We start from the raw sequence: 25,980 nt of genomic DNA on the forward strand, positions 1-25,980 counted from the left end.
CTCATTTTTATTATTGTTTTTATTTTATTATTTTTTATATTTGAATGCTCATTTGCATTTATATAATTTTATTCTCTGTTTCTCTTACCTCTTGGGGGAAACAACAGAGGACTACGATTTTTAAACTGGGCTCTTTTTTACCCAGATCGCAGCCTTATTTTTTTTAGCTACCTTGGGCTGAGAATTTTTATTTTTCTACAGTCACTTATAGGTGCCAGCTTAAAACCTTAGTCTCTTACTACAGGGGGGAAAACGTCAGGGTGCCTCGAAGGACCAAATGTTAAAAGGAGCCCTAAATAAATAAGTCTTACTTCCAATTTTTATGGAATTCCTTTTTCTGTGTCCCTTACGACTTATGGGGAAACAACAGAGGATCCGGCTCGAAGGACCAAATCTAAGAGGAACCCTAAATAAATAGGTCTTACTCCAATGAGTTCCTTTCGGAAACTGATTTCATTTGTTATTTCTCTTATAAGTACGATACATGAAAATCCTAAATCTATTTAAAACTACTTATTAACGCACTGCACGCTGACATGCTATGCGACCCTTTCTCAAGTGCGATAAGCGCACCTCTTATGTATGTGTTTGTGTTAGGCTACAGGGGATCGGTTTTAGACCATGCTGTTTGTGTCTTATTTCATGGGTCGGATCCCTTGAAACTCTAACTTAACAATTTGTATATATAATAGTGTTCAATGCTTGAAAATTCTGGAAAGAGCCACAAAAAGAGGTGTAAATTTGATGTGTTTTTGATTAACATTTTTTGAATAAATTTGATGTTACTTAAACCTTTTCTTCGATTATAATTTAAGTGGACTGTATAAAAGTCAATTTTTGTTTTTGTATTTTGATAATAAATATTTTTTCTTTTAATAAATAGTGAAAGTATAATTTAATTTGAATTTTAATATTTTAAATGTTTTAAGTTTTCATTTGTTATGTTTAACCCAATGTTTGAACATCCTTCAAAGGGCCACAAAAGGGCCTTGGAAATATAATTGACAATTTTTATCGATGTTTTTTTTTAATTATTATTTTTTTGAATTGTAAATATTTTTTTTTTTAATTTTTACCATACCGTACAGTTTTTAAAATTTCCTTATTGATGCGTGTTCCTCCTGAAGATGATGTAAAAGGATCCGATCTTGATGCTGCTGATGGTGTAGCTGGTTGTTTTTTCTGGCGCTGATGTTCTTCTACTAGCCGGTGGTCCTGCCGCAGACGATGGTCCCGCCGTATAAAATACCAAAGACTTTGGCTGTCGACTTTTTGTTTTTGCTCGATATTTGGCCTAGAACACGCCGTATATTAATTTATTATTTATGTATTTCCGGCGTTGTTCCGGAAAAACTTATTTTTTATGTTTCATTTTATTTTTTTTTAATTGAAATCTTGTTTTTGATTTCCCACAACTGTGATCAGAATCTTTCCCTACACAAGTTGTATTTTTAACTCCTTGCGCCATATTGCTTTGGAGATCCGATGGCTTAATTCCAGCCCAAAGATTTTTTATAAACATTCCGATGTAAGGCCTCGGACAGTCCTGCGCTAAACAATAAACCCACTTATTGCTCTATGGCAATTCTCAATCTCTGTGTCCCATAACACTTGGGGGGAAACATCAGAGGACTACGATTTTAAACTGAGCTCTTTTACGCCCAGTTCGCAGATATCTTAGCTACCTTGGACTGAGTGTGTCAATGCACATCTAGCCACTATATAGGTGCCAATTTTAATAGGAGCCCCAAAAAACGGTTGGGAATACTCCTAGAGCCTTTTTTTGACTCACCACTTATGTATGTGTTTGTGTTAGGCTACAGGGGACCGTTTTAGACCATGCTGTTTGTGTCTTATTTCATGGGTCGGATCCCTTGAAACTCTAACTTAACAATTTGTATATATAATAGTGTTCAATGCTTGAAAATTCTGGAAAGAGCCACAAAAAGAGGTGTAAATTTGATGTGTTTTTGATTAACATTTTTTGAAAAAATTTGATGTTACTTAAACCTTTTCTTCGATTATAATTTAAGTGGACTGTATAAAAGTCAATTTTTGTTTTTGTATTTTGATAATAAATTTTTTTTCTTTTAATAAATAGTGAAAGTATAATTTAATTTGAATTTTAATATTTTAAATGTTTTAAGTTTTCATTTGTTATGTTCAACCCAATGTTTGAACATCCTTCAAAGGGCCACAAAAGGGCCTTGGAAATATAATTGACAATTTTTATCGATGTTTTTTTTTAATTATTATTTTTTTGAATTGTAAATATTTTTTTTTTTAATTTTTACCATACCGTACAGTTTTTAAAATTTCCTTATTAATGCGTGTTCCTCCTGAAGATGATGTAAAAGGATCCGATCTTGATGCTGCTGATGGTGTAGCTGGTTGTTTTTTCTGGCGCTGATGTTCTTCTACTAGCCGGTGGTCCTGCCGCAGACGATGGTCCCGCCGTATAAAATACCAAAGACTTTGGCTGTCGACTTTTTGTTTTTGCTCGATATTTGGCCTAGAACACGCCGTATATTAATTTATTATTTATGTATTTCCGGCGTTGTTCCGGAAAAACTTATTTTTTATGTTTTATTTTATTTTGTTTTAATTGAATCTTGTTTTTGATTTCCCACAACTGTGATCAGAATCTTTCCCTACACAAGTTGTATTTTTAACTCCTTGCGCCATATTGCTTTGGAGATCCGATGGCTTAATTCCAGCCCAAAGATTTTTTATAAACATTCCGATGTAAGGCCTCGGACAGTCCTGCGCTAAACAATAAACCCACTTATTGCTCTATGGCAATTCTCAATCTCTGTGTCCCATAACACTTGGGGGGAAACATCAAAGGACTACGATTTTAAACTGAGCTCTTTTACGCCCAGTTTGCAGATATCTTAGCTACCTTGGACTGAGTGTGTCAATGCACATCTAGCCACTATATAGGTGCCAATTTTAATAGGAGCCCCAAAAAACGGTTGGGAATACTCCTAGAGTCTTTTTTTTTGACTTATTTTTCTTATTGTTTTTATTTTTTTATTTTTTATATTTGAATGCTCATTGGCATTTATATAATTTTATTCTCTGTTTCTCTTACCTCTTGGGGGAATTTAAACTACGATTTTTAAACTGGGATCTTTTTTACCCAGATCGCAGCCTTATTTTTTTTAGCTACCTTGGGCTGATAGGTGCCAGCTTAAAACCTTAGTCTCTTACTACAGGGGGGAAAACGTCAGGGTGCCTCGAAGGACCAAATGTTAAAAGGAGCCCTAAATAAATAGGTCTTGCTCCAATGAGTTCCTTTTGGAATTTCTTTTTCTGTGTCCCTTACGACTTGGGGGGAAACAACAGAGGATCCGGCTCGAAGGACCAAATGTAAGAGGAACCCTAAATAAATAGGTCTTACTCCAATGAGTTCCTTTCGGAAACTGATTTTATTTGGTATTTCTTTTATAAGTACGAAACATGAAAATCTTAAATCTATTTAAAACTACTTATCAACGCACTGCACGCTGACATGCTATGCGACGCTTTCTCAAGTGCGATAAGCGCACCACTTATGTATGTTTGACCATTTGACCATTTTTAAGACGGTTGTAATCTCTAATTAGCTATATTTTAATTTAGTGCATAAAGCACAAAAAAATATTTGGTTTTTTATTTTAAATACAATTATGAATTTGTATTTCAATAGAAAATTTTACTTAAACTTTTAATAACATCGATTTTTCTGCACCTCTACTGACACGAAAAACGTTGTTTTGCCACCAGTTGAATTTATAATTTCTGTACAAAATGTACTCAGTTCTAAACTTATGTATTATAAAGTCATCTGGAGCGCTGTAAACCATTAGGGAATATAAAAATCAAAAAAGGCCAACATTATTGTAAGTTATTATTTGATCGTAATTTAGCAAGTCAATCTCTTGGTGCTTTATCGTGAACAATATTTTTTGTGACGATAGCGTGATTATCGCTTTGTAATTGGTTCTTATGTAATTTGAATATTTTCAGCAATTCATTGTGCTCGTTCAATAGAGCATCTAGCTTGCTGACGATACGCCTGGCATAAAATGAATCAAGGTTATTATAATCACAACGTGAATTCACGCGATTGGCAAGTGCGCTTCCGGAATCCTCGCCACCCATAAAGTAGATTTGTAAGAATTTATGTGGTTCGTTTGGCATAGGCATTTTATGATAAACTTGGCCTCTGATTTTGAATGTAGAATTGTAATGTTGACCATTTTCATTAGTATTTAGAACTATTTCTGTTGCTCCAAGCAATGTCATTTAAAAGCATGAATTGAATGTTCGAATGACTTCACGATCACGTTAGAATCAGGATCCTTGCCGATAAGTAAGCCGTTAAATTGTTTAGGTGGTGTTTCAATTTCTGGTAGTGGGCTATTTGGAATCGCTAGCAGCATTTAATTAATAACTTCTAAACTATGATAGATGTCTTTAGTCGGCTTTTTCACTAATCAGAGAAACTTCATAAAATTTTTTAAATTTAAAAATTTAAAAAAAAATGTATTAAGACACAAATATTGTAAATACAAAAAATTGTTAATTTCAGAAGAAATCGAAATCAATGCACGCAAAAAGAAAGAATTTTCTACAGCTTTTTGCAAAATCATATGGTTTGTTTGTCACAGCTGCTGATCAGCTGATTGTAGAGCTTTTAAAAAGCTACGGCGAATCTAATCAACGCATCAGTTATCGACTTGTAAAAAATATAAACGCTTTTTTAAATTTGGAAATTTGAATTAAATGCCGCTAGCGCACAGTGGTCGATTTGGCCTCGCTAGTAGCGGCATTTAATTATGATTTTCAAATTTAAATAAACGTTAATTTAAGTTTACCTATCGATAGTATACACCTTGATTAGATGCTAATTTATGTTTTATAAGCTCATCAATAAGCTAATGATCAGCTGTGAACTGTAAAAGTCAACATATGTTTCAGCAGTTGATATTTACAATTATGGCGCCCTTTTACTTATTGGTTGCATATTTGAATAAATAGTGCAATTTACGATTATTCTAGTGCAAGTTTGGTTTTTAACAACTATTAAGGTATGTGCTATATAGAAAATCTGTGCTTGTGACGTGTCAGTATATGTGTTACTTATAAATTTTAGTGGATTTGGAGTGTATTAACAATGTGCGGAATAGAGCGCACACCAGTCTTTCGTGAAGTAGAACTTAACAAATTCACCTGAATTCACTCTGGTTGCAATTATTTGTTAAAGTGTGAATTATTATCTGTCCGAAATATCAAAAATGAGTGCGTAGTCCTGCGTATCTACAAGTTATTTCACTTTTTATGAAGAATGTCAGTGTCGAAGCGCGCACTTTTCTTAGTATGGCACGGCGAAGCCGTTACAATCAAATATGATTGTAACAAAAAGGAGTTTTGCAAAATTGGGGAAAAATAGTAGTTTTAATAGTGGGCTTGTCCAGTAGTGGAAGAAATGCGATATAAATAAGGCAGCTTTTGAAAAAAGGAATAAAGAATGGCTAGACACGCCTCAGGTGTTGATGGAAAGATCATCATTTAGAAATGTTGGACGCCCAAAGAAAAGTATTTCAGAGTGATGCAGAATAACTCAAATCAACAAACTATCAGGCATTTCGGAGAAAGTCTCGACGGATGTATTGTTGTTGGCTGCAAGTAGCAGCCTATATAAGGACGGAAATACATCAAGAATTGTGTCGAAGCTGAATGCTGACGAGTAGCTTACCGGGGATATTATAAGAACTGGAAGTACGGCCGGTACTGAAAGTACTAACAATGGAAACACTGCACGAAGATTTTTTGCAAATTTAGCTGCGCGCATAAAAAGAGTGACCAAATTTTAATATTCCGATTTACCATTGTCCTGCGAGCATTGTCCTGTGGACATTACTTAAACACCAATGCATTCGGATCGTACGCTATGGAAACTGCCGAAATTTTCGTTAATAAATATTCTTGGTTTGACATGCCATCGCCTGTTCACAGAATTTTAATTTTTTTGTGTATGATATATATAAAATTGTTGTATACAATGTATATGTTTCTTATTTGCTTCTTGCATAATATAAGTTATAATTCTATTTCTTACTCTTTTTCTTTAGAATACAAAAAATGTAATAAAAGTCTTTTTTTAAATATAAAAAAAAAAATTTAAAAAAACACTATAAATTTCATTTTTGTCCACATAATGCAAAATTGAGTAAGAAACCGAAAATAAAAAACCGATTGAAGATATCTCTAATATTTCAGAAGTTATTAATTTAATGCCGCTAGTGAGACCGAATCGACCACTGTGTAGCGGCAACAAATCGCCCACTTTGCTACGCCGGGATTTTTGGGGATCCCGCCCGCATTCCTGAGTAATGGCAAGCAGGCTGAAGAGGATTCTCAAGTGACTGTTGACGAGCAGCCTTTTTGAATTTAGACGTGAGATTCTGCCACGCCAAGTGAAATCCTTCTTATTCAAAGAGGTCAGAGCGATGATCGTTCTAGCCTCGCCGCTCATCTTCGCGTTCAGGTGAAACAGACGCTCAACCAGCCAAAGCCTCGGATTATTCCAACAACTGGAACTTTGCCTTTAAATTCGGATTAGAGGGGTAGCTGCGTGGTCGCCATCTGCAACTGGGAAGGAGCAGGTATCGTACTGTTTTTCGACCCGGTCCCAAAGGCATTTTACCTGGGCGCAACGGACGTTCGAAAGTACTATATGTTTCGATTTAGAGTTATCCCAGGTATGAGCGATATTTCAATAGTTGCAGAATCTTAAGGGCTATCTCCAAACAAAATATGATTTCAATCGTTAAATTTGAGCCAAGGTTTTTTTCCTTAAAAAAACAATATTTTCAGTTTTTTTTTTTACTATTTATACTATATATTATATATTTTTGTTTATTAAATATTTTTTTTTATATATATTTTCGTAAATATTTTATTCGATTAGAGTTTTCTTTCAGCTGATTACTGTGAAAGTTTCATGCGGTTTTCAACACTGAAAATTTTGGCGGGACTTTTAGCGCATTCACTTTTTTATTGTCGTTAACCACGTTAACCAAAAAGGAGATAGACATAGTTTATAAGTATTCAGCTCCATTGTTTTCAACAATAAAATATTGGACTGCTGAATTTAAACGCGGGCGGACAAGCATTTTTGACGATGATCGCCCGGGTCGTCCCAGAGAGGAAAGTCCATGGAATGATGTTGGATGATCGCCGAATCAAGCTGCGAGAGATTGCAAATGCTCTTAACATTTCTCGGGAACGCGTTGGAAACATTTTACACGAATTTTTACACATGAGTAAGCTTTCGTCAAGATGGGTGCCGCGATTGCTCACAATGGAAAATAAACGGAACCGCTTGCACATTGCGAAGGAGAGTTTGGAATTGCTTAACGCAAACAAAACGAATTTTTTCGTCGGTTTGTGACTGTTGATGAAACCACCTTATACAAAGAGTAAGGAACAGTCAAAGCAATGGATTTCAACTGGAGAAACGGCACCGAAAAAGGCAAAGATCGGTTTGTCGACCAACAAGGTGATGGCCACGTTTTTCTGGGATACCCGAGGTGTAATTCATGTGGATTATCTGGAAAAAGGCAGAATAATTACCGGAGAATACTATTCCAATCTCTTGGGAGAATTCGATTCGCAGCTGAAGAAAAAAAGGACGCATATGGCGACAAAAAAGGTTTGTCTTATCAGGATAAGTCCTCCCGCTCACAAGAGCGTCGTCACCATGTCGAAATTGTTTGAAGTGCACTACGAAATTCTACCCCATCCACCCTATTCTCCATATGTAGCACCCTGTGACTATTATTTATTTCCAAATTTAAAAAAGTGGCTTGGGGGTAAAAAATTTCCGTCAAATGAACAGGTAATCTGTGAAACAAACGCCTATTTTAAGGACCTGGACAAATGGAAGGTATTGGGAAACTGGAGGATCGGTGGTCCAAGTGCATACGTCTAAGTGGAGATTATGTTGAGAAATAAAAAAATTAAAATTAAAAACCTTTTTTTTTTTTGTTAGGCCGCCTTTTTATTAGCCTACCCTTGTATATAGATACTCATTACAGCGAATCTTTTTCCTATTCGTTTAAATTTTAATTTATTAAAAAAATTATTTATTAATTAATTTATTTGTTTTTTTTCTCTTGCACTATAATTGTTTTTCGCGGCCTTCGTTGGGCCGCGGCGAAGATGCCCAGTTGCAGTGTCAGCATTCTGTATCCGGCCAGCAACGATCACTTGTTGCGAAAATGATGAGCCAGTCCGCGAACGAATGCGTGGTCAGCACCTCTGTTCTTACGCGTGCGGGCCACTGGATCCGGCGTGCAATTTGACACTTTTTCTAATATTTTACTGTTAACTTATGTTACCTTATATGTAGGCTGCATAATTGCGGTACACTTTTTTTAGTGTTGTCATTGCACCCGGTACTCGTAGAGTGCAAGGGTATATTGTAGTCGTGTGAATGTATGTAACATAGAGACGAAATCATCTCCGACCCCATAAAGTATATGTCTAGTCATTAAGATTTTTCAACCGACATAGACATTGCGGAGTTAAAACTCTCTAAAGAAAGGCCCGTTGAAATCGAGCGGCCGAGAAAAAATTGACGTGCGAACAACTAGCGATTTATACAAAATTAAGCCTTACACTAAATAAATCTAACCGCCTATTAGCAATTGCTTATTATTTCACCAAATACTGTTCAAGTAATATTTAATCTGCACCACATATGTTCTCGCGGGTCTAGTTAGGTTTAGTTTTAGTTTTTATAGTTTTAGTAAATTGTAGTTAATTATATTATCTAAATCGCGTCTAAATTTATCTAAATGGTCACCAATATTTGGTCATTGAGATTTTTTTCCGCACCAAAATACAAAGATGAATTAATTTGTTTTAACGTTATACGATTATTAGAGGTGATATGTATACTCAATGGGTATTATCAAAGATTATAAACTACATAGATGGGACATCAGGGCCCAAAACGGTCAACTTTTTGCGTCGAGCTTGTTGGTGAGGGGGAAACGCACATGCATACGATTCTATTTTTAGAACTCTTCACATGTATCCGTCAACAAAAATGTGAACCTATGTGTGTATGTGTGACTGCTCGCACGACGGCGTAAAAATGTTTTGGCTTCCAAATTTCAATTTCAATTTCTCGTTTCTGTTTTCGATGCGCCGATGTGGTAGTTGGTAGAACAAATAGTATTTTTGATCGCCGCAGATCAAGACAGGATGGTAGCGTAATGCATAGAGTAGTTACTCTATGTGTAATTTTTCTGTGTTCAAATCATCGTAAGGACTATGAACTTTTTCTTTCTTTTATAATTATTATTATTTTTTTTTCTCTAATTTTAATATTTTTCTTTAATTTTACAATTGTAAAATTGTTTTATTCTTCATTATGTTCCGCTAATAAAATGCTAATAAAATTTCAAGGGAGTCCTTCCGGCATTTTGTCATCCGACACGTCCGTCACTTATTTTTACAATTGTAATAGAATAATAAAAACGTAAAATTTAAAAGTAAAAAAAAATTAATAAAAAAATATAAGTAAATATAAAACGAATCATAAAACTAAAACTTTATCAAAATTGAAACAACCGCCCGCTAATGAAGTCGAACCCAGGACCCAATGAATAATGACCACGCACTATCCATCTAGGGTACCCTCGAAGTTGATTTTATGATACTTAAAATTGGTGTTAAAGGAGGCGCTAGAATCCATACCAAAAACATAGCTGACGAGTAAGGATAGTAAAAGATATTTCTGATCTCTTTACTCTCACATTGGTTCGGATACAAAGTTTCAAACTTTCATCGTTCCAAAGATGTTACGATCTAAAAATAGAATTCTCTCTTTCCCTCTCTCATCTGACAGCCGTTTTTCATGGAACCCGGGTTCCATGACGCGGCCTGCCAAAATGCCGTAGAACCCGCACTTATAGACATTTTTAAAACGGGTTCCACTACGAACTGAGACGATGTTAAGGTGATTTTACAATTTTGTTTTTTTTTTTGGATTATAAATTTAGGAAAACACATTAAAAGAACAAAAATATAATGTAAATAGATTTAAAATTTAAAAAAAAATGGATGTCCCGAGCCTGGTTTGAGCTCGTTTTACTTTGCACACCAGCCAAGCACTCTACCACTCGGCTATTCCACCATTCGTTGTCGCGCGAAAAATTTCTCAAACTTAACTTGTCGCGCAATGGAACCCGCTCTTTGTATGAGATGTCCCATCTATGTACTTTATAATCTTTGGTGTTATCCATATATATACGATTTCCCATCTTGAAGACTATAAGAGATAGAACTATAAGATGTGGAACTTTGCATCGTATGATTTCCGCGCAGATCAAGTTTGTGTCAAAACTTAAGTGCGCCCGCCCCAAAAAAAAAATTTATTTTTATGCCAAACTGTTTCATTGGCTAATCTACACCCACAAATTTTAAAGAAGCCGAATCGGATAATTTTTAGAGGAGTTATGACTTTTTAGTCAGTTTCCCCACTGAATCGGTAGTAAGGTCGTAGGTTTGTTGTTTTTCCCAAGCGCTAAAATATGCAAAAAAAAATTGTTGCTTATAATCCATACTCTTAATGCTTCAACTTCAATAAAAGTTTGTAAATATTACATGTTTTGTGACTGCTTGCATAATATTTAATCATGGAACAAAAAATAGAGGAACACGACGAATACAAAAAATTTAAGGATTGACGCAGTCAATGTCACAAAGCGGGTCAGCGGGTTGCCATCCAAGATATATTGCTTTCTTGCACCAGCTGTATTATCTGTAAGCTGTATTTTTTCATTATTTTTTCAGTCATTTTGGTTCTTATAGTGCTTCTATTTATTCAAAAACATTTAGGCTCATGAAGTGTCTCTTACGTGTTTTTCGGTTTCCTTAATTTTTCAAATATTGTATTGTTCGTCTGATTGGTATCAAATTATTACAGACATACCAACATGGTATGCCTAGAAAACAGTAAGTACATTTTCGTTTTCAAGAGAACATAAAAAATTAAAATTTTATTCAAGAAGTTAAATTAAATACAATTAATTAATTAGCGATTGTGACCAATTTCATTCATTTGGGGTGCAGATATGTCCACTATTTGATTGTAAAATATTCTCGAGTTACTAAAAATAAAAATTTATTAATACATTATTCAAAATATTTTCAACAAGACGACTTACAACAAATCTTTTAATCGAATGGCGTGGTACATTCTCTGAACGAGTTTCTAGATTATTCATATTTTCAAATCGTTCCCGTATACTGAAAAAATTTAAAAAAATTTAAAGCTTAAGGTTATACATTAAGAGTTTAAATCTCACATTTTCGCACTTTCAATTGATTCATTGGATATAAGTTGAGAGTAAACATCAACGCGACCTTCATTCAATTCATTTTCCATTTCGTGAATTTGCCATTTTTCAAATTTTGAGCGCAAGTGCTTCGCACGGGCCGCATTCTTTGCCTGAAAATCGATTAAAAATATATAATAGCTGCATAAAAGATTCGAATTTGTCTGCTGTTACAAAAGTGCAGTAGAATTGTGTTTTCTTTCGAATATATTTAACAGAAAGAAAAAAAAAATAGTGATAAACCATAGCCATCTATATTTTTTAAGAGAATTAAAAGCTTATATGTGTTTTTCGTTCTCCTTTTTATTTTTAAACGTGGAAATTATTAATGGCAGGCACCTCATATGATGTTAACATAGCTTTGCATTTTGTTTCTTAAATTTCACAGAGCTAAAGCTTGCGTGGATTAAGAGCAGTGGTCGGCAGGGCCCTATTCCAGCGGCATAGGAATTTTCACTGCCCGCGCTCTGCCGCTCACTCACAGTATAAACGTATGAAACGTCAAGCTTCCAGCCTTCTTTCTGCGGTTCGTTATTATTTTTTGCCATTTTTTTATGGGTCACTCCACCACCACTAAATTACTGGAGTTGACATCCTTTTTCATAGATGGCTTTTGAAAGGGATTTTAAACTGATTTTATTGAAACAGACTTTAGTAAAGCCTTTGATTCGGCCAATCACTCACTCCTGTTGAGTAAACTCTTCTATTTATTGTTTTCATTAATGACATCTCGTCATGCTTTCGTCATTCCTTCTTCTTAATGTATGCGGATGAACTTAAAAACTATAAAGCCATTAGCTGCATTAGTGACAGTTACTTGTTACAGGAGGATATATTCTCCTGAGTTTACTTAAGGTGCTCCCGTAATCTTCTTCCATTAAACTTATCTAAGTGTATGTTTACCCGTTACAGTAAGCGGTCTCTTGAAATCCGCACGGGCTATTCCATCAGTAATTGTAATTTGGCAGCTAAAGAGGAGGTGTTAGGCCTTGGTGTCTTATTTGACAGCAAATATAAATTTTCTGGTCACTTAGACTATATTCTGCCTAAAGCGTATGCTATGCTTTTTTAGAGGCACGTGAACGAATTCAAAAGTCCATACTTGAACCTCAGCGTCTATGCTGCATTTATTCGGTCGAGTCTGGAATATGCCTCAATCATTTGGAATCCGGATTGTAAAGTTCGTTCTAACAGAATTGAGCGACTCCAGAAAAATTTTTTAAAATTTGCTCGTTTGCCTCTAAGGTTTCAGGATCCTGTTCCTTCATACCAGAGCCGCTGCCTTCTTCTGAATGTTTGCACGTTGGAGGATTGGCGTAAACTGGCAGCTTTTAATTTTTTGAACAATGTAGTCGTTGATAACATTGATTCCTTTTTTATTGGGACTCATTAATTTTAATGTTTCTCAAAGAGAGAAATGGCCTGGGGACATGTCAAACATGCCCGCGTTGAAGTCATCGTGCATAGGTGATAAAGATGGTGAGTAATCAACATATGACCACTTTAAATCTGGGATATTAGAGCTTTCACGATCGGTCATAAGATTAAAAAAGGATTGAATAGCGAGAAAATGATGTCAGTATGTGAGCGGTTCAGACGAAAGCGGTATATATAATATGAACATGTAATGTATGTAAAAAAAAATGTAATGTTTGGTGACAAATAAATTCTAAAATTTGCTTCATACCAGAGCCGCTGCCTTCTTCTGAATGTTTGCACGTTGGAGGATTGGCGTAAACTGGCAGCTTTTATTTTTTTGCCCTTTGCCCCCTTTCGGATCAAGTGTCACAGTGCCAATTATCTTTTAAATGAGCGAATTGAGCGGGGTTTTTTCTTATTTTAATTCTTTACCGCCTAGCCTCCGAATTGAGTTGGGCTCTGATAAGGCACTTATTAGGTTTTTATTAGTATTGTAATATTATTTATTAGTTTGTAAGTTGTTATTATGGAGCCATGTAAGGATTTAGTCGTTGGCGAAATAAATAAATAAACTGAATCTTCTGGGATTTCTTATAGACCTCCTTACGTGTATCTGTATAGCTACTTAGATGGAAGAACTCAAAGAGTCATATTTAAAAGTATACAATCTCACTTGGTCCGTGCTGACGTCGCACAAGAAAGTCATCTTTTCCCGTTACTATTTATTCTTTTTATTTGTAAGCAGATGATTTTACGCTTTGTCTTCAATACAAATCCAACTCAGCCCATTGCAATCTCCAGTCCGATATGGAAAACTTTCTAGAATGGTGTTTTGCAAATGATTTAATACTTAATGGATTAAAATGAATGTCTTTTTATCGTTCTGGCCCTCTGTAGGCTACGTATTCTATCTATGGGATCGCCTTAGAAAAATTAACTCAGATTAATGATCTCGGCGTCCAAATAGACTCTAAACTTAAATTTGCCGACCATATTTCCACAATGATTAATAAGGCTAAAAGTATCCTTGGTTTCATTAAAAGGTAGTCAAAAGAATTTAACGACCCCTATATTACTGAAAGCATATTCATTTCTTTGGTCCCTCCGATACTGGAGTACGCTTTATCTCTCTGGAGTCCCTATGGAGTACATCAGGATCCCCTATGGAGTACATCAGGACCGCATAGAATCCGTACAAAAGAAAATTACAAAAGAATTTCTTAACATTTTTCCTTAGAGGTCTTAACTGTCTTAATCTTCATCTGAATTAATATGAATGAGTAAGCTTTTAGTAATTTAGGGGTCGGTAAATTCTTTTTAACACCTTTGGATGAAACCAAGGTCACCTTTGGCATTATAAACCATTGTGAAAATATGGTCGGCAAGTTTAAGTTTAGAGTCTAATTGGATGCCGAGATCATTAACAGATGGAAAGCCTACAGATGGCAAGAACGATAAAAAGTTTTCAAGATCATTCTTGAAAGTTTTCAAGATCGGACTAAAGATTGCATTGTGCAGATATGGATTTTTATTGAAGACAAAGCTTAACATCGTCTGCATACATAAGAACTAGAGAGTTCATTAAAGCAGGGGGCGGGTCACTCAAAAGAGTAAATAACAAGGGGCCAAGATGACATCCTTGAAGGACGCCAGATGTAGCACGGACCAAGCGGGAATGTATATTTTTAAATAAGACTCTTTGTGTTCTTATATCTTAAAAGCTGGAGATCCACGTACGGAGGTCTATAGGAAATCCCAGCATATTCAGTTTACTCAACAAGAGTGAGTTATTGACTGAATCAAATGAAAATGTTAAAGTCTGCGTAGATAACATAAGTTTGAAATCCCTTTCGAAAGCCATCTATGACGAAGGATGTCAACTCCAGTAAATTAGTGGTGGTGGAGCGACGCCTAATGAAGCCATGTTGACATAGAGAGATTATCAAAGAGCAAAGGTGTTGCAAATGAGGACTAATTAGTTTTTCAAATAACTTTGGAAGTGCCGACAATTTAGAGATACCTCTGTAGTTAGCAGCATCCGACTTTTTCTCTTTTTTTTTGTAAGGGAATTATGAAAGATTCCGTCCACTTAAGGGGAAAAATCCAAAGATGTTTCCAAAGATAAGTTGAAGTCTGTAAAGAGGTTTGCACAGAGCCCTGGCACAGTATTTTAATACACAACTAAGGACTTCATCGGGGCCTGGCAAATAAACGAGTTTGACCCTTAGAAAATCAGATAATAAGCTATTCTCGGAGAAAAAGGGACAAAAAGGAAATAAGATTTTCTGAGTAAATATTGTAAACGTAAGGCTGATCTGTCAATTTAGGCGGAGAATAAGTTGTTTGAAAAAATTCCGCGAATAGATCGGCAATGGCCTGATCAGAGTCCGCAGATGAATTTTCAAACGTAGGCAGAGGGAGTTATAAAACTGCTTCGGATCCTGAGTGAATTGTATTCGGCAGCGGCGAATAACATTCAGCGTTATGCATGGTAAAATTTGACTGAGCTAGTAGATATCTTGAAAAATCTATACTACTGCAGTATTTGTTATTTTTAAGTAAGAGCCTATTTTAGGTATTTTTTTAGGTTAATGAGGCACCTTGTAAACCAAGGAGGATTTGTTGAAGCGGACCGATATTTCCATGGCACACAGGAGTAAAAAAATATATTTAAAGTATGGTAAAAAATTTCTAAGCTGACATTAACATCGGTGCTTGTCAGAGTATCGGACCAATCAAATGTATCGATAAGGCTAATAAGTTTCTGAAAATCAGCTTTACGGAAGCAGCGAATCTTATTTGCCACGCATAGAGACATCTGATCGATACCAGGAATAGTTTCGATAGAGACCTCCAGCGTGGGGTGATATGAATCCTCTGGGGTTGAAAGGGGAAAAGCTCTGGAGAGAGCGGTACCATCAGGATCAGATACAAAACATTAGTCTAAAAGCCGACCTAACGAATTTCTAACATGGTAAATCTGACCTAGGGACATGTCAAACATGCCCGCGGTGAAGTCATGGCGAGTGATAAGTGACAAAGATGGTGAGTTATCGACGTTGGACCACTTTAATTCTGGGATATTAAAGTCGCCCACCGCTACGAGTTGGTCACGAAGCGTCATAAGATTAAAGACGTATTGAATAGCGGACAAATGCTGCCAATATGTGGGCGGTTCAGACGAAGGCGGTATATATAAACATGTAATGTGTAAAGATTTCACGGACATAGCGATTTTAACGCAAAATTCTATGTCACCAAACTCTTGGGATTTCACCTCTTCAAAAGCAAGAGTAGAGTCTACCGAAATGAGGACTCCAACGCCCCTTTGCTGAGGTCAATCTAGTCTAAAAGTGGTGTACTTACTTGGAAAAACTTCGGAGCTTAAGATCTCCGGCTTTAACCAAGTGTCTGTAATGGCTATAATATGGGATGCAAAGGAAGAACTATCAGAATATAGTTTAGGGAGCTTGCTACGGAGCCCCCTAGTGTTCTGATAGGTAGGTGTTAGTGACGATACTAGTTTTTTGCGTTAGTGGAGAAAGAAGAGGTGGTTCCGATATTGGAAAGTCTCACTCCCACTGGTTTTATAAATTTTTTTCTTTACGGAAGTAGGCTGATGTTCTTGGACGAAAAAATTCTCTGGCCAAAAACTAGAAGAACAAATCGTCTTGAACATCAGCGCGGGCACACGAATCTTGAAAGAAGACGTGCGCCGTGTATAATTATATTTAAATTTAGTTATGTCCTCCACCTTTATATCGGCTTTTGTTTTGATTCACAATTTATTCAATTCACAAATGAGTAAATACCGGTTTACCAATATTTATCATAAACGCAGTGCGCACAAAAAAACACGATCGTTCGTTTAAGAGAATATGGGGAAGTTTTTGGTTCCCACTAGTTTTTGTACGAAAATGTTCTCTGGCCAAAGATAGGGTAAATAAATCGTCTGAAACATCAGCGCGGGCACACAAATTTTTAAAGAAGACGTGCGCCTTAAATAATTATATTTATATTTAGTTTTGTCCTCCACCTTTATATCCGGCCACGGAGGACAAATCGGACAATTGCTAATTTGCACTGAGAAATTCGGACGGCGAATTGTTCTTAGTTCTAGACCTTGGGGTGGCCTGACATATGAGCAGCTGCGTTAATGCCGGCGGATCCAAACAGCGGATTTCTAATGCTTAGGAAACTCATTTAGATCTGGTCATTGATTTTAAGAAAACCAGGAATCAACTCTTTAAATCCGTTCTTAGTCTGTCTCATGAACGACCTTATTTCCTATTGGACAGCACGACAATTATCACAAAAATAATGTAAACCAGACCTACGGGAAATTCCATCCGAAACTGAGGCAGTGAACCTGACACACTTGGCGTTTACGACGCTTTCACATAGCCAGTAATGGATGGGAGGCTAGGATGAGGAGATTGTCTTGGTACAAAACTTCATCGAAGAAACGAATTTAAATTCAATTTTAATAAATAAGAGTTAAAACAAGAAAGGAAAGCTAACTTCGGGCGGAGCCGAAGTTGATATACCCTTGCGGTTAAAACCGGATATATATCGCAAACATCGGATACAGTTGGCCGATCCTTATGAGAATATGATAATATAATCCAATTTATTATAATACAAAATCTAAAAAAGTCCTAAACTTCTTTCTTCAAAAATACCAAAGTTAATATTTCTACCAAAAACCATTTCCGATCGCTCAGTTATATGGGAGCTATTAGATATAGTCGACTGATCGTTATGAAATTTGGTAGGTCGTATTATATAACAAAAAATATAATCTGTCTGACAAAAAATATAATCTGTACCAAGTTCCAGCTAACTATCTTCAAAAACACGAAAGTTGGGTCATTTCCGATCGTTCAGTTAAATAGCAGTTATAGGATATAGTCGGCCGATCCTTATGAAATTTGGCATGTCGTATTATTTTGCCAAAAATAGCGCTCATGTAAAACTTGAACTCTCTAACTCTAAAACACCGCAGTTATACCATTTCTGATCAATAAGTTATATGGCAGCTATAGAATATAGTCGGACGATTCCGGTTCAGACTTATATACTGCGTGCAAAGGAAAGAAGGGTGTGTGCAAAGTTTCAAGTTGATAGCTTTAAAACTGAGAGACTAGTTCGCGTAGAAACAGACAGACAGACGGACAGACGGACCGACAGACAGACGGACATGCTCATATCAACTCAGGAGGTGATCCTGATCAATAATATATATACTTTATAGGGTCGGAGATGTCTCCTTCACTGCTTGCACACTTTTGGACAAAATTATAATACCCTCTGCAAGGGTATAAAAATACATCAAAAGTTAAAAAACACCATACTTTGAACCCTCTGTACCAAGTAGCAGCCGAAGCGAGAGCTTTGGAGAGAGCGAAGGAAAATTGAGAAATAGAGAAAAGTGTAGTGTCTCCTGGCACGATCGCCATGTAGTGTTATTTAGAAGATTTGGTCCAGTTGTTTGATGATTAGGAGCAGGCGTCATCCGATCGATCTTTATTGAATGCTTTGGCTTTTCCGCTGTTCACTGTTTAGCAGTGAGCAGCGACTACATCATTTTGTTTTTTCTTATTATGTACAGCAACAGGAACGTTGCTGGCTAGCTGAGGGAGTTATGCGGGCACATACATATGTATACACAGCGAAGGTCAAGCGTGGGAACGCTGACATAGCAATTGGGCTGTCGCTGTTATCCAAGTGCGAATCATATTTCGTCTGCACTTGAGTATGTGCAGAGGGCACTCAGCGCTGCGACGAAGTCGCTGGTTATGTATGATGTATTGATGTATGTTGGCATAATATCAAAGTGTTGCAGACTTATTTCTATTGCACAAAAGGGGTCTATTGCACGAAAGAGACAAACAAGAGAAGAGGAAGAAGCGAAGCTGAGCTATACTTGGATATTAAATTATTTTTTTTTTTGAACTTTAAATTATGTTGGTATTTGGACTAATATTAGTATTTTTTTTTTGGCTGCATGTTCAAGCTGAAGGCTTTATTTATTATAGTTTCTTTTCCTTAATATCATTTCATTTTTCAAGTTTTAATATTTTGGGATTAAATATTCCTATTTATGTCAACTGGATTCCCATTTGTAAATCTTCAATATATTCTAGAAACCAAGAAAAGCTAACGTCGGGCGGAGCCGCAGTTTATATACCCTTGCAGTTAAAACCGGATATATATCGGAAAAATCGGATATACTTGGCCGATCATTATGAGAATATTATAATATAAAAAATTTATTACAATACAAAAATTAAAAAAAGTCCCAAACTTCTATCCTTAAAAAAACCATAGTTGGTATTTTTACCAAACACCAAATACCATTTCCGATCGTTCAGTTATGTGTATCCCTTTACATGGTGGTGATGCATATCTGCATCACACCGTTTAAATTCAATTATTTTTCAACCTGCGTTACAAAACTATAAAACACTCAACAGGTGATTACTTTTCCCCGCCAATTTGGTGAATGTGGTAATCTGAATTGGTTCTGCAGTTTCTCATCCAACATATAAAAAAACAAAAAAAAAATTATAATTGATTCAATTTATATTTATAAACAGGTAAATATTATATTTAGTTGTATAATGTTGAGTTTTTGTGTTTGTTGCATTATAATACGAATAAATAAACAATTTCGCTTAGTTTAAAAAAATCGTTTTTTTTCGCTTTTTGTAAAAAAAAATTAGGAAAAACAAACATTAAAAAAAAAAAAAAGAAAGCAAAGCTAACTTCGGGCGGAGCTGAAGTTGATATACCCTTGCAGGGAAAACCGGATATATATCGCAAACATCGGATATAGTTATAGTTATACATTACATACATTATAAAACCAATTAATTACAATAAAAAATCTAAAAAAAAGTCCCAAGCTTCTATCTTCAAAAATAAGAAAGTTGATATTTCTACCAAATACCATTTCCGATCGTTCAGTTATATGGCAGTTATAGGATATAGTCGGCCGATCCTAATGAAATTTCGTAGGTTGAAATTTCGTAATTTCGTTTCGTTTAAAACTGAGAGATTAGCTTGCGTAGAAAAAGACAGACGGACAGACGGACATGCTTATATCAACTCGGGAGGTGATCCTGATCAAGAATATATATACTTTATAGGGTCGGAGATGTCTTCTTCACTGCGTTGCACACTTTTGGACAAAATTATAATACCCTCTGCAAGGGTATAAAAAGATGTGTATTTTTTATTTTCACTTATCTACCAAACAAAAAAAATCAATTAAATCAGAGTTATTGCCATGTAAAGGGATATGGCAGCTATAAGGTATAGTCGACTGATCTCGTCCGTTCCGACTTATATACTGCGTGCAAAAGAAAGATGGGTGTTTGCAAAGTTTCAAGGCGATAGCTTTCAAACTAAGAGACTAGTTCGCGTAAAAACAGACAGACAGACGGACGAAAGATATTGCTTTTTTTAATTTTAGATTTATGTTTTAAACGTTTTCTTTTCCTACGTTTCATATCTTTTCCATCTTTTTTATAATTTAAATCTACATCATAAGATTCCCGTTTTTCATTAATTTTATCTATTTTATTTTCTTTTATTTTTTAAATTTTTAATAGGTTCCAAACCAAAAATAAATATTTCAGCGACAGTTCTACCTGTACCTGTTTTGGTCAGTTGATGTCACCTACCGAATTTCATAACAATCGGCCGACTATAGCTGCCGACTAAGCGACTTATAGCTGGCATAGAACTGAACGACCGGAAATGGAATTTGGTAAAAATAACAACTTGGGTGTTCTTGAAGATAAAAGTATGGGACTTTTTTTAATTTTTGTGTTGTAATAATTTGGTTATATTATGATATTCTATATATTATATTATTTATTATATTATATATATTTATATATTATATTCGGCCAATTATATCCGATTTTAGAGATATATATCCGCTTTAATCTGTTCTTTAGCTGTCCTAAAAAAGTTAGCTGTCCCTTCTTTTATTTTATATTTTTACCCAGCCTGAAGCAGGATGCCTGAACATTCTCCAGCCGTAATTTCACCGAAAAATGGAAAAATTTTCAAAAAAAAAGTATGTCCATGGTTAAGTCAAATATAAAGGACCAAATAAGCTTAGTTTGGTTAAACCTACCTAAATCGTATGTGTACCTTGGACAAATGTACATAATTTGTTCTTTTAAATTTTGGAAATTGTATCACATAAGTACTTTATAGAAAATATATTTCTTGAGCAAAGGAAGCAAATTCCTATTAAAACAAAAATATATCTGAGAAATAGGAAAAACATTCCTGAGAATCCAAAGGAAAAATTCTTAATTAAAGAAAAAAAATGTCTTCATTTAAAAAAGACAATTTATCAATTTAAGAAGCATCTGCCCTTCATTTAAGAAAATTTTTCTAATTTTTAGAACAAAAAAATGGTTAAAGATTTGAAAGCAGAAACCATAAATTTTAAAAACAAAATTTCTAAAAAGCAATGCGTGTTGCTACTTACTTTTACTTTTTTTTACTTTTATACTTTTTAAAAGCTCAAAGCCAGAAGTTTTTTGAAACCCCAAAAAATAATAACCCGGGCAAATATATCCGAATCGTTGTGATCCATATCCCACCACAGCCACCAGACTATCCGAAAACCAAGTCTAGTCTTAACATTCTGCAGCAATAACATATTCAACCCTAAAAAGATCATACCCAATAACAAAACTAAAAAAGCGAATCAAGCTTCCTGGTGGTCGTCAGCTAACCAAACCTAACCTTTAGCTCTGAACCTTGTTCATCAGAAGACAGATCAGTAACGAGCAAAGCCTCTGGACTGACATTAAGGCCTCTTAGGAAAACTTCTACAGCTTCTACAGCTTATAACACCCTGACGTTTACTTTTGGTGTAGATGGCAGCGCGGTGGAACTCATTGATCATTGAGGACATCAACCCAATGACGGCAAATCAACCCAGTTCAAGGGCCGTCTTGAGAGGAACTCCGCAAAGAGAAGTCCTCCTTTACGGAACAAAGCATTCGATTTCATACTATGTAGGATGGAAGACGGAGGCTGCCAGTTAGTGGCGTACGCGGATAATGTTGCTATCAATTTCACAAGAAAATACCCTCAGTCCATTTGTGACCTCGTGGACCTGGGCAACTGGACAAGCAGAAATGGCCTAGGGGCGAACGCGAAGAAAACAGAGCTGGTTCTCTTCAAGAAGAATTATGAAAATGCAAATATGAAATCCCATCAGTAGAAACAGTCGTAGAAAAAGTGTTCAACTCCTCCAAAAATGGTCTGGTTTGGCTTAATTTTGTTTTGTAGGTGTAGATTAGCCATTGCATAAGTCAAAACATGAAAACATTTTCCAAAAACATTAATGAGCCCGAGCCACAACTATATTTCCGTTTTTGGGGTGGTAGTGGACGTGGCAAAATTTCATGTTTCAATCATGTTGTCACAAACTTTATTTATTGGACTCGTATGGTTCCAAGTTCCAAAAAGGACAGTCTTATAGTCTCCGAGATTCACGCGTTCAAAATCTTAACACGATTGTATGGGAAATGAAATATGTGATATGGGTATAAATCTTTTAAAAATCGGTCGATTTGGATATTTGCTTTTCAGATATATATAAACTATAGAAAAATGTTTCGAAAAACTTTTTTTTCTCAGCAAAAAAAGATTGTGTTGTATTAATTGCCATTCAACTTGCAGTTTGATTCTTGTTAACCTAGAAACTAGTTCAGGTGTATCCGACAACAAAAACATTTAAAAGAAATTCATTCCGAAAATAAAAAACAATTTAACTAATACTAATAAAAAATACTTATAATACTAATTAAATAATAACTCCAAATTAAAAAATAAGTCACACCTTCCATTTATTTGGTTCATACATATGTGGAAAGTAGCCGCATAAAAAAATAAATAATAAATATTATTTTAACGCTGCCGACTAGACTTTATTTCAGATAACATATGAATACAATCATTTCATACGTACGTACAACAAGGTGGCAAGCCGCGTAAAAAACAATATATAATCTTATACATTTTTTGTGAGGGTCTGAACTGAATGAGACATATATCAAACGAAAGGCATTGCTCTAATTCAGAGGTCGGCACCCCAATACATTGATATAATTTTACCGCATTAGTGTTAGTAACGTATAGTAGAAAGTAGGCTTTGAGCATGACGTTTCACACATTTATACTGTGTGTGTGGCAGAGCTCGGGCAGAGAAATTTCCTATGCCCCCGAGATAGGGCCGTGCCGACCTCTGCTCTAATTAGATAATTTTTATCCAAAATTTGCCACAAATCTATGTGTTTTGTCGAAATTTAAGATAGTAGGGACTTTGGTTCAATGGTTCAGACAACCCATTTTTGTGACAAAATTAATAACTCGCAAACAAATATAATATTATTAAAAGAAAATATCGTGTTAACTTCGTCTAACTATTTTTTAAAACAACTGCTTGATAAGCTTAAAAATTGTTTATTTAAGATTTTAGAAAATAACTACCTTGAAAAAACAAAATGGCCATATTTAAAATTATTATGGTTGGACTAGGTAGATTCGTCGGTAGAAATATACTACTTAAGCATTAGAAATCGACACTAATATAAGACTGACATCCCCTAATTCCCGAATTTGGAGGTGTAAGTTACTTAAATATAATCAAAATTTGTTTTAAACTTTTTAAAATACCTTAAGACTGCGTAAAAAAATGTACAAGAAACTCTTAAATTAAGATATGCATAACCTTATAAGCAACTAGCTGTCCCGGCAAACGTTGTTTTGCCACCAGAAGACTTTATAATTTCTGTACAAAATCTACTCAGTTCTTGACCGGTGTATTATAAAGTCATCTGGAGTGCTGTGACCATGAAGGAAAATATTATTTTTAAGTTATTATTTGATCGTAATTCAGAAAGTTATTATTATTATAGTTATTACAATATTTTTTGTTAGTCCGTCTTTAGCTAACACAAACAAACTGGATGGTTTACCCACTCGAGAGCATGCCACGTATAATTGTCCGTGTGAAAAACATGGTGTTCTTAAATCTAAGCCAAAAATAGACATCGTTTGACCTTGGGATTTGTTGATAGTCATTGCTAATTTCATTGTCATTTGATACTCATTTCTGTACATTATGCGTTGGCATGCCTTGCGAATCCAGTGAGTTTTTCAACTCTGTGGGAAAATTTACTGCTTCGCTGTCGTCGCAAACTTTATCAATAGATTTATATGATACCAAGTTCTTTGGCAACAGCATTTGTATCTTCAGATTTAAACTGTCAACGACTACATTTTTTGCCGCTAAAATTGCTCTCTTTTTTGCAAGCCACTCATGATTTATGTACTGTGTGTATGTCGGGAAATATTTGTTCTCCATTTTAAAGCATGAATTGAATGTTCAAATTGACTTCAGGAACACGTTAAAATTAGGATCCGTGCCGATAAGTAAGCCATTCAATGGTTCAGGTGGTGTTTCAATTTCTGATAGTTGCACTTTTCCTGACGCGCAACACATACCAGCTGGCTCATTTTTTAATTTCAGAGCATGAATATGCGGACATTCCTTGTCCATAGCACCAATAACTTTTGAGTGAGCATAATACTCAATATTAGGCTCATACTGGAATGCTAGACGCAGGAATGAATCAGATATAAATGCTCGATGTACCTGTTGTCGTTGTTGGTTATTCTTTCCTATTGACTGCGCCTATTGACTGTGAAACGGCGTGATTGTGGTTGTTCTAATCTTCTGACTTCATTGCATTCAGCTCGTGTATCTTCTGGCTCTTCTTGATGCAATTGCGCTATTCTAACACGAAAATCAGTATTTTGTTGCTGGATCTGTTCTTTGGTTCTTTCGGATCTTCTATTCGCATGTTTTGAGATCTACTTGTATCACGACTCAAATTACCCCCTTTGCGTTTTCTTAGCATTGCTCACTGTACATAGCACTCATAAATAGAATTAATGTATTTACTTAATTTATTTATTTACTTAAGGATTTTTGCCCCAGTTTAAATTAAGTTAAAATGCTATGGTAGCGTGAGTTTGTCAGTGTGATGAGGTACTGTAAAGGGTCGCCAGGTAATCACCCAGATCGCCCAGAAATGAGTCAATTATATTCGCACGTCTGTGCTCTTTGATTACTTTTTTATTTCTGACTTTAATTCAAAAGATAAAGAATTCTCTAAGTCTAAATACATAAGTTTGGCGCGCGCTGCGCCGCCAGTTTAGCCGGCAGCGGAGCGGCTACATTACATATTTCTTATATACATATACTTAGGTGGTATGTTGTTGGGCGAGCATGTCACATGAGCATGCACGCTTAGTTTACGTTATTGTATAGAGAGTGAGTCTTATGCACACATGTCTTTGGCACATGCGGTCAGCGTGGGAACGCTGACTTAGCCTAACTCATAATTGGGCGGTCATATTTCGCGCACTTGAATTGGTTTATTTGTTTGTTATATGCATGCAGGGTACAGTGTTACCTCGCTACATGTTTCTACATATGTATGTGCATATTACATCTCCCTCCTTTTGAAAAATAACGTAACCTAGTGAAGTTATTTTTAAAATTTTATTTATTTTTTTTATACCCTTGCAGAGGGTATTATAATTTTGGTCAAAAGTGTGCAACGCAGTGAAGGAGACATCTCCGACCCTATAAAGTATATATATTCTTGATCAGGATCACCTCCTGAGTTGATATGAGCATGTCCGTCTGTCCGTCTGTCCGTCTGTCTGTCCGTCTGTCTGTTTCTACGCGAACTAGTCTCTCAGTTTTGAAGCTATCGTCTTGAAACTTTGCACACACCCTTCTTTCCTTTGCACGCAGTATATAAGACGGAACGGCCCGGATCGGCCGACTATATCCTATAGCTGCCATATAACTGATTGATCGGAAATGGTATAACTTTGGTGTTTTTAGAGTTAGAGAGTTCAAATGAGAGCAGAGTTGACATGAGAGCTATTTTTGGCAAAACATTACGTCATGCCAAATTTCATAAGGATCGGCCGACTATATCCTATAGCTGCCATACAACTGAACGATCGGAAATGACCCAACTTTCGTGTTTTTGAAGATAGAAAGCTGGAATTTAATACAGATTCTATTTTTGGTCAATTGATCCAA

At 35.6% G+C, this 25,980-nt stretch overlaps 1 protein-coding gene across 3 annotated transcripts in view; it reads right to left on the minus strand.

Annotated features, from left to right (window-relative positions):
• Window positions 1–11,047: 11,047 nt before the first annotated feature.
• LOC108125669 (uncharacterized) overlaps window positions 11,048–25,980 on the minus strand; it is a 212,699-nt gene continuing 197,766 nt past the window's right edge. For all 3 annotated transcript variants that reach the window (XM_043213346.1, XM_070282358.1, XM_070282359.1), the window contains 3 exons: window positions 11,370–11,512; window positions 11,229–11,310; window positions 11,048–11,171 (listed from right to left, as the gene is read on the minus strand). In XM_043213346.1, the coding sequence (XP_043069281.1) occupies window positions 11,169–11,171; window positions 11,229–11,310; window positions 11,370–11,512 (228 nt within the window). In that variant the 3' untranslated portion in view covers window positions 11,048–11,168. The remainder of the gene's footprint in view (window positions 11,172–11,228; window positions 11,311–11,369; window positions 11,513–25,980) is intronic.

This window comes from Drosophila bipectinata, chromosome 4, assembly GCF_030179905.1.
Source record: "Drosophila bipectinata strain 14024-0381.07 chromosome 4, DbipHiC1v2, whole genome shotgun sequence".
Classification (NCBI taxonomy): Eukaryota; Metazoa; Arthropoda; class Insecta; order Diptera; family Drosophilidae; genus Drosophila; species Drosophila bipectinata.